Source organism: Bacillus rossius, assembly GCF_032445375.1.
Source record: "Bacillus rossius redtenbacheri isolate Brsri chromosome 4 unlocalized genomic scaffold, Brsri_v3 Brsri_v3_scf4_2, whole genome shotgun sequence".
Lineage (NCBI taxonomy): Eukaryota > Metazoa > Arthropoda > Insecta > Phasmatodea > Bacillidae > Bacillus > Bacillus rossius.
Window position 1 is genome coordinate 23,575,157 of NW_026962011.1, and position 10,441 is coordinate 23,585,597.

Genomic DNA, 10,441 nt, shown 5'->3' on the forward strand with positions numbered 1-10,441 from the left:
AATTACAAGAGAATTACTACAAGGGAATTTCACAAAATTTAATTTGAAATTAATACACGCTAGTTTGGATAAAACATTAATAATTTAGCAGCATGATTGTAATTTTAACACTTCAATGCATATAAACGATTCATCATAATTACTATACTACCAGAAATAATAGATGTATTGAAGTGGCACAAACGAAATTTCAAAACACTAAATTCGTAGAACGACACTTTTTTTTATAATTTCTTAATACTGTAACAACATTTATAACTGGGACATTGTTTTAAGGACATACTGCATTTTATTGTCTGATTCATATGTTTTTAATATTGCACTACCTTCATGAATAAAATGTAGCCTTAAAAATTAATTAATAAATAAATGTTGAGACAATTACTTACTGACACTCCATATGCATGTAGTAAAAATGATGGTACTAATAGTTTTAATATGTTGGTGTTACTTGCCATTATCAAGGTGTCCACATTCTGGAAAGTCAGGGAAAAGTCAAATTACAAGCTGGACTTGGTCAAGAAAAGTCAGGGAATTTCTTCAACGATAGTAATATGAGGGGAGAGTGTCATGTTGGCAGTCTGCCATCACCCAGAGAGTGAATGCATGTTATAGATGTGTTTTAGTGCATAGAAATACACACTATAAAATTGTATGTGCAAAATTCTATTAAATAAGGAAAAGATAGTAAAAAAGAGGGAACTAGGCCAGATCTGAGAATAGTGGTGAAGGCTGGATTTTCTTTATTTCTTTCGAAAATTGCAAAATAAGTAAATTTTTTTAAAAAAATTGTTTAGGGAAATTTTGTAATTTTGGTAATGGAAAGTCAGGAAAAATACAAGGAAAATTTATTACATATTTGTGTGGACATCCTGTATTGTGGCTGGCAAATATTTTAAATCTTATATATGGAGGTTATGTCTCTCCTTACCTTTGTTATTTTTGTTTTGCAAACTTCTGTGCAGTTTTAGTTTAGTATTTAGTGTCTGTGTGGCCTTGCGCCTAGCATGTGCATGTCCGTGCTGGTGCGGCTGCGGCAGCACGTGATGTCCGCGCAGGACACGGGGTCCTTCCTCAGCACCACGTTCGGCTCGGTGCTGGTGGAGGTGAAGCGCAACTTCGACACGTACATGCAGTCGCAGCTGGCCTCCGTGGAGGAGGCCCGGGCGAGCCGCAAGGGCAGGTGCGGCATCCTGCCCTACGTGGCCAACTTCGAGGTGGGCGTCTCCACATTACCACCTTACCAGTGTCCTTGTTCGGTACAGAGGTGGCTGTTGCTGTGTTACCATTATCCTTGTTTTAACTGTCATTCAATACAGATGTAGGTGATACCTAGAGTCAAGATTTTGTGGTGTTATTTTAAGACAAATTTCAGTGTAAAGAAATAAAGATTTCGGTGTTATATGGTTTTATTTTTTTGCTCAAAATACCCACGGCAAAATTTTCTTGCTTTTCTGTACGACATGCAAATTTATTAAAACAAATATTAATAAACAATAAAACCTCATGATCTAATTACAATTAAGTTCATTTGCAAATTCATAGATAATTAAGTTCATTTGCAAATTCATATATTCAAACTTTTAAATAACTACTAAAAATTTCATGACTTAATTACAATCACATACACTACAAAATTACATAATTAAGCACTTCCAAAGTTACTATTAAGACAGTTTTATTGAAATGCTATCATAGTTAAATTTTCCGCTATTTCTGGCGTGAGATGTTGTCTTCTGTCACTAACTACCAGTGAGTACCTGGAAAATAAACGTTCTGCATCAACATTTGATGTTGGGAACCAGATTGCCCTTAAACTGGCTTGAGCAAATTCACTGTAGTCCCCTGTAAGGGAGCAAAGTACCTTTGCAACATCAATTTGGCTTGTTTCTGAATGAAAGTTCATCTTCAATTATTTTTTTGAAAGCAACATAGCCATGTATGAATGTATCAATGGGAAGATGGGAAACAGAAGGCAAGTTATGCAGAGACTTCTGTAGGTTTGCATCTTCTATGCTAACCCTACTCACATTTCTTGGGTTGAACAGCAAATTAATGGCATTAAAGACTCTTAGACAAGTATGTCATTTAACAGATGAGTTTTGCCTCAAACGCTTATGTTTCTCACTTGCGACATGTTTCACAAGCATATCGTGTCTCTCGTAGTCTAGCCTGCAGTTACAGAATTTGCACATTAAAATTTTATCACTGAAATAAAATCCTTCGCTGGAAAATTCTTTCGATCGATCACTGGCAGAAACCTTCGTTTTAGGCATTATCAAAAATTTTTAATCACATAGGAAGAATTTAACCTCTTAATACGCAAAAACTTGCCGTGCTGGAAAGATCAAAACAATGGAGAATAGATGCGAATGCAAACGCATACCGAATACCAAGATACGTACGTGAAAATTAATACAGACATAAACATGTACTATTTATTATTTACAATCGTTACGTTAACCAGGGTTAATTTTATTTTCGTACCCTATGTACTTTATTTTAAATAAACAGTAAAAGCAATGCGCTTTAGTGTGTAATATTTTAATGATTAAAAACGTAATCTTAGAAAAAAAATATTTTGGACGTTTGTTATTTTTGTATTTACAAAAAGTGAACGGCGGCCATTGTATCATAGTTATCAACATCTTAAATTATTATGGTACACAAGATTACCGTTCAAAGAAAATATGTTAATTCCGAGACTTCATTTTAAAATCTATAATGAATCACAGTCGCATATAATATATATGGCTGCTAGTTACTGTCAGAAATATTTGATTGTGCTCAAGATAGTGAATTGTCCTTACAGAATGGGAAAAAAAACGTAAATAATCAGGGTAGACGAAATTTTGTGACATATCACGGATTTTGCACAGGTTTTTTTTTTTTTTTTTTTCTTCCGTGTTTTCAAGCGGTTTTCGGTGTTAGTTCGTTTTATCGCGCATTATCATATAATCGTGCCTCTAGTGATACCTTGTTACCAGTATCCTCGTTTGAACTGATCAATGGGGAAAATAGGGATGTCAGTGAAGACAGTATGTTATTTAGGTTGATGAAAGGTTGAGCTGTTACAACACCTAGAATCACAAACAACAAAGTTAGTGATGCATTTTGGGAATTGTATATGTCCATGTTGTTTGTTGTTAAAGTAAGTTATTTTTTGACTACGAATTTTTTTTTTCTTTTTTCCCAAATTCTTTCCCGAAATAAATAAATTCCTGTCTCGCCACTAGGGACTCATAACACGTGTGTTGTGGTGCAGGACTTTGCTTCAACAGCTGAGTCCATCTTCAGGAACCCGGAGCACCGCACTGACTTGGACAAGTGGTACCCCAAGTTGATGGCAGCCATTTTCGAGGCCGTCCCTCGCAACGCTGCGGAGCACAAGGGCCCGGAGGAGGTCATCAAGATGGGTGAGCCCCTGGCATTCTGGGCTCGTGTTCATTCTGCATTCAAAGGCTGGTTTTGGCCATCTGAAAGGACAAGGTTAATTGCGATAAAACTGTAATAACACAAAAATTCAAGTTAATGCACCACAACACCAAAATGCAGTTAAAATCATGCAACAAATAAGGATTTTCAATCGAAACTTAACTATAATGACAAGTAACTAACATTTTAAATATTAAATTCAATGAAAGTAATTTATTTAATTTGACATTTGTACCATAATTTAATAAAAAAAATATTGGAGAAAGTTTAATTTTTCAATCTTGCAGCTGTTATTAGTGACTCATTTTTACCTTATGAGTTTATAATATGTTTCAAATACATAAATATTAAACCAATTTTATTAATCCCAAAAGTTATAGATGCTTATTACAGTGAAAACCCTTATTTACGTTACCGTTATTTACGTTTTCCCGTTATTTGCACTACGTATATTCTTCAGGTCCCATGTGGTTCCCATTTAATCCAATACAATACTTTCACGCGAATTACGTCTCAAAAATCTAATCCATCCCGCTATTTACGTCACGTAACAACGATAGTAGGCCTAAAAACATTGTGAAAAACGTAACTTTTATAGTCGGCAGTGAACATTTTAAATCGCAAAATAAACATATTTTATAACATGAAAAGTTGCTTTTATTTCTAAACATATAATAATTTATGCCTAGGCGTGTAAAAGTCCGAGTAATTATAGCAGGAGACAATCTAAAATGTACTCGGGAAAAACGTAAACTCACGAATGTATAAACGTTCTGTTACTATATTTATGTCACAACTTAGCCGAAATACTGGTACGAGACATAAACTTCACTAGATAAAATGAGCGGAGTCTTGGTAACTGTTTTAAACGTATTTTATAATTTCGGAAGTATTGTACAGTTGACGCATATTTTTTAAACTAACCATTTATATCTGGGTATCGTAAATAATTAATTATTGGTATCAAGACATCAAGATGAACGTAAACTTGAACACGTCACGGCAGCGAGAAAACTGGTGCATATACCAATAAACTGGTATTAGAACTGGACAAAACTGGTACACGGGAGGTGGTGTTTATATTTTTTTCCGCTAAGCTCGCATCTATTGGCTGGCTGCTGATGGAACGTCACGAGTCTGGGCGGAGCGTTGAGTGAGTTATACTGCGCATGCGCAGCTCAGACAACAGAGAGAGCCAGCCAGCGGCTACGCCGCGCCATAACAGCTGATTGAGTAGGATGACCTTTCTCCGCGCACGACGCGCTATTGATGGTAAATTTTAGGGATGGTCGGGTACCCGAAATTTCGGGCAGTGTTTCGGGTATCAAGTATACCCGAAATTCCGGGCGGGTATTTCAGTGCCCGAACATATCGGGCACCTTGGAAAACGGCAATACCGCACGGCGCAAGTAAACAAAGCTTCTTTTTTTTGGAACGCGCGGCAGCTGCAGGAACATGCCACGCCGCCGCCGTCCTGGCACCAGCCGGTGAAGTGAGTGTGCGTGAGAGATAAGATAAAGAAGGTGCCCGGTCAGCAAGTGTGTTTGTGGGAGGGGGAGACAGATATAAGAGAGTGAGCCCTGCAGCAAGCGGAAGTGGTCAAGGTCAGCATTTACCGTTACTCTCGCTGGCTGACTAACGATGCAGCTGGTCGCCCGCCTCTCTCTCTCTCTCTCTCACACACACACACACACGCACGCGCGCGCACGCACGCATGGCGGATGCTCACTGCTCAATAGTCACAAAGTAGTGTTCAAGGCCGGTGGAGCTGCTTGCTGTGCGCGAGAAGGATTATAAGCTGACTTTAATTACACACATTGTAGTTGTGTGGCATTTGCAGAAAGTGGTTGTGAATTGTTTCTATTTAATTAATGTCATTATTTTACCAAAATGGATACCAGTGGAAGTGTAGGTCAATCAGCAGTGACAATGAACCTTCAAGCAGCTACCCAAACACAATTTAGTTAATAAGCACTTTATTTCCAAGATTAATATGCACTCTATTTTTTAGTTTAATGTTTAACTTTCATATCAGTGCGGTATAGTAAATAAATAAAAACAGTTCAGGTTTGTCAATGCAAACTTAAGTACGACTATTTTATGTTCAAAATTTATTTAATTAACTGATTTTGATGCCCGACCGAGATTGCCCGAGCCCGAAAATTTTGGACAATTACCCGCCCGAGCCCGCCCGAAGTCAAATTTCTCTGCCCGACCATGCCTAGTAAATTTCCAATTTGTGGCCCTTTTTTTTTAAATTTTTTTACTGTGGTGCAATGCGTATGTGTAATGTAGCCCGTATTTGTTATGAACGCTGCAGGATGCGACTGTGTTTTAATTAACTTTAACGTATTTCTTACTTTTCCCATTATTTACACTTTCCCGCTTTTTACATTTTTTTACTTTGTCCCCATGAAAAGTGCAAATAAGGGGTTTTGCTGTATATTGATAAAGTGCATCATTTATCAGCCAAAATGACACTGTTTTGGAGAAATTAGTATCATGGAACATTGAACTATCATTCTATTTTTCAGTAATAAAACTTTTTTTTAATAAACATTTCATAATAAATAAATAAAAAAATAAACCGGGAATCTCCTATTTTAAAAACTAAATTGGCCTCAAAATAATACCTTTAAATTTTGTCTCTGGTAATCTGTTAGCGGACATGCCCAATAACCACGAACAATGGAAATGTGGCCATTCACAGCTGATCTCATTTATTGGCTCTTTGTTTGCCTAAACCACCTGGAAATCATGTACGAGCTAATGTTTCAGTACCACATATCAAAGTAAATATTAGGGAGAATTTTTGTTGTATGAAACTTCCTTGATTGCACGTTCTATGCATGAATATGTATTTACTAGATCTGAGGTGGTGAGATGGTATTAATAAAAATATTGGGTAAACAAATGGATCTACGAAAGTGAACTTTAAAAATATATGACTGACTGCACAAGTACATATTAAGATCATTAAGTTAAGCGCAAAAATACCAAATAAATTAATGAAGATTGTGGGATAGCTATAAATTTTATTTTAGTCAAATTATATGTTTTTGGTAGTGTACTTGAAATTGGTGAGGTTCACATGTAGTAGGCAGATGAGTGCATGTGGTGATGTTTGTTCACAGAGAACTTCCACCACCTGTTCGCGGTGTTGTCGCAGCTGAAGATCCCGGCGCTAGAAAAGTGGCGGAAGGAAGCCAAGCAGAAGTACAGCGAAGCCCTCAAGGCATACGTCACCCAATACTTCGGCCGGCCTCTTGAGAAGCTAAACGTTAGTTCTTGTTTGGCTACCTAATGTCATACACGTGGTGGAAGATAGCATCTATCATTTCTGCTAGTAGCATTTTTGTATTTTGGCTTACAGCATTATTTTTGCATTGTCATAGGTAACACATGCAACATTGAAATTGATTGAAAATGGTTTCATGGCCAGGTATATAGCCTACATAATATAAATAAAATTTGCATACTAAAATGATTTGAACTTATTTCTTTTATAAATTAAATTATCCTCTGGATATTGGCATTGTTGAGTCATGAGACAGAATGTGTGTATGATAAGACAGGGAATGTTGGCCTCTTATCACTTGCCTCACATAGTGATACTAGACAAGTCAAGCTTAGTTGTAAAACTGCATGTCATATGCCTCCAAATAGTATTGCATAGCCACTTTCATCCATCACCTACACACACAATGAAGGCACGGGTTGGGGGGGGGGGGGAGGTTATTACCAGGCCCATTCCACTGGAAGTGCCAGATGAGACTGCTGATAGCGCTTTGGAATGAGTGTGGGAAAAATAAGAGCAAAGGTACCTCTGGGCCCACCATACAGTGAGGCATACAGCTTTCTTCTGTTCTTTTTAATGTTTTTCACTGTAGTAAACAGCACTGTGTATTTAGACAATTACACACAAAACAGTTGGACTATTTGAATTCAGTGCATGCTTGGATTCAGATGGAATGTAGCTATAAATTGCTGGAAATTCATATGTTTTGAAGACATTTAGCTGGGTAAATCAGTGCCTGTTTTTTGGCTGTAATAGTTATTGGGATGTAATCAATGTTTGCAATCAGAAAATTAATTCATAAAGTTAGCAGGTTATGATAATTGATAACTAATCAGCAGTAATACTGTAGTTGGTGTTAACTTACTTAACTTAGTTTTTGATATACATTATGGGCAATGAAAACTTAATGTAAACATATGAATCCTCCCATGTGAAAAGTTAACGAAAGGTTTGAGTTTTGCTGCAAGTGTGAAAATAAATAGTGCCTGAAAAATATATCTTAGAAAAATTAAATAAGTTCTTATTCTATTTGTGTTTTAAATTAATGTGTAATTTTTTGTTGGTTATACTAATACATCGGAGGATGAATTTATGAGTAACTTCTGTTGTTGGGTCTGGAATACTTTCAGGTACCTATTAGAGCATTCAAATCTGTATAATGCATAGCATGCAAGTACTGGCAAATAGTCTATGTGGACAGTGCACAAAAGTTCATACAAATTTTTTATTCTAAATAAAAATCAGTAATTTTAGTTGATTAATATGTGTTTTGTTTTTGGGAATAATTTCCTTGTAGCCAACCTATGTAGCTTGCCAAGGCACTGCTAATTAGTGGTTTGTAGTTTGATTAAGTAAAGTTGTCTGTTTATGAAAGTGATGAGATGTACATGGACAGTCGACAGTGTGTTTTTGTTGACAGTGATACGATCTCATTCGAATATTGAACCTTGCCATTTTTGTTAGTACCTTTCATTTAAAATTAAAGACAACTGCCACAATTTTTTATATTTAACACTGGCACGTTCCATCAGTATGTTTATGAATGTTGGCGAGCGGTAGTGGTGATTGCGGATGGGGATGGTGTCGGCAGCTGTTCTTCGAGGGGGTGCAGGCGCGTGTGGCCCAGGGCGTGAAGGAGAGCGAGATCAGCTACCAGATGGCCTACAGCAAGCAGGAGCTGCGCAAGGTGATCCAGCAGTACCCCGCGCGAGAGGTCAAGAAGGGGCTGGACAGCCTGCACCGCAAGGTCGACAAGCACCTCTGCCCCGAGGAGAACCTTAACCAGGTGAGCGCCTTTAGCTGTGAGCACTCCAGGAATATTTCATGTCTCAAATTAAATAGTTCTTTTTTTTTTTTTTTTTTTTTTTTTTCAATTATTGGTTGCAAATAGATAGGCATACAACGTGTCACACTCATTCACAAAAAAAAAAAAAATTATTGTATAAGAAATATAACATGTATGAGGCTAAGATGATTTATTGAGAAATTGTACTGCAACATTATTCAAAAATTGTTTTGTATTTCATTAATAATCAAATATTATTTAAAATTACCAATAATATAATATTTTATGTTTGAAACCAGATCTACAAAAAAAAGTTCAAAATTTAAAATTTACCGGGTTAAGAAAATGCAGTTACAGGTTTGTTTTTTTTAATTTCCTTTATTTACAAGGATAAATTTTTCTTGAACTCCTGTAAAGCCTGAAAATAAAATTTCACTGTATAATTATATTTATCAGAAAAAATCTTTGATATTAGTGAATATATTTTATTATATTAAATTCTAAAATCAATTTGAATGGGGGAAAAATAGACGTATTTGCAAAAGCCCACTGATTATCGATTTAAGATTTGCCAACTGTTTCTTGTCAACTTACCACCTCCTCTTGTAAATATGTCAGGCACTCGCCATTTCCAAGGATTAGATACGGTCACTTCTACGGAGGACCTTACTCTCTCTAGATCCAGTCTCCAGAACTCAAACGGTTTCATGAATTGGGTTTTAGTTTTACTAGTCAAAACACTCTCCTCCAAGGTGATTTGGGTTTGATTATCCCTCAGTGTCATACCCAGCTTTCTTGCTAGTGGAGAAACGTGGTGGACGTTGCTTTGAGCCACTGCATTTCTTGAGGAGGTATTCATGTTTACCCTTGCCAACGCATTCAGCATCTGCTCCAGCTTGATGTTTCACCCCCCGTCACCCCAACGACCTTTGATGTCCACATGATGCTGAACTTTTAAATCAATCACCTAACTGCTAGCAGCTAACAGCTAACTGCTTATTTTCCAGGCTTTCACAGTACAGGCATAAAAGTAGGGGGAAGAATTATTTTATTTTTTTTAATAGTGGTAAAAATAGCTGTTGTTCCAGTGAGCTGGTGGGTTTACTCCGGGTACTCCTGTTTCCCCTACACTTTCATTCCATCAATGCACCATTTCCATGTAATCACTTCTCTTCATCAATGGTGACCTCAATGTCAATGAGTTATTAAGCTCGTTCATTCAGGTCAGACATGTAGTTTGCAAGTTATATATGCACATATACATTTACACACATATACATAAGGCTTTGTGTGTGTGTCTGCCTGTGTGCATAGAAAACTATTATAGAGGAAATGCATAATATACAATCATTGGAATGTTCGAATGCTTGGAATAAAATTGTTCAGGCTTTAAAACTATGTACATATGTAATTACCATGGTCTGATTGAAAAATAGGTGGAGGGGGAATATTCATAATTAAAACTTTTAAGGACTATTGTATCTTTACAAACACTAAAAATTCAAAACCTATTCAAGTTCATGCAATTCCATAGGGAAATGAAGGGCCTCTAGACAGAGACTAAGGATGGAGCGTGTGTGTGCGTTGCAGGTGGTGTGGCATGCAATGCAGGAGGAGTTCATCACGCAGTACAAGTGCATCGAGGAGCTGATCCAGCGCTGCTACCCGGGCTCCATGATCACCCTCGACTTCTCCATCCAGCAAATACTGGAGTTCTTCTCCGAGATCGCCCGCACCCACAACTGACCTGCCCAGCTGTTCCCACGTTACTCTTCCTCCACCTTTGTTTCAGTATTTATTAAGATTTTTTTTCTTCTGAGAGAAAATGATACACATTGTGCAATATTGTAATTATAACTTACCGTCTTTTTTGTACTATAAATATTGTGTTTTTCATATGTAAATACACATTATTTACTAAA

General features: G+C 36.9%; 1 protein-coding gene across 1 annotated transcript in view; it reads left to right on the top strand.

The window, feature by feature from the left end:
* LOC134542376 (exocyst complex component 1) overlaps positions 1-10,441 on the top strand; it is a 50,102-nt gene extending 39,661 nt beyond the window's left edge. Inside the window, exons 11-15 of the mRNA XM_063386556.1 lie at positions 1,007-1,217; positions 3,266-3,416; positions 6,570-6,715; positions 8,325-8,519; positions 10,110-10,441. Coding sequence (XP_063242626.1) covers positions 1,007-1,217; positions 3,266-3,416; positions 6,570-6,715; positions 8,325-8,519; positions 10,110-10,265 — 859 coding nt within the window. The 3' untranslated portion in view covers positions 10,266-10,441. The remainder of the gene's footprint in view (positions 1-1,006; positions 1,218-3,265; positions 3,417-6,569; positions 6,716-8,324; positions 8,520-10,109) is intronic.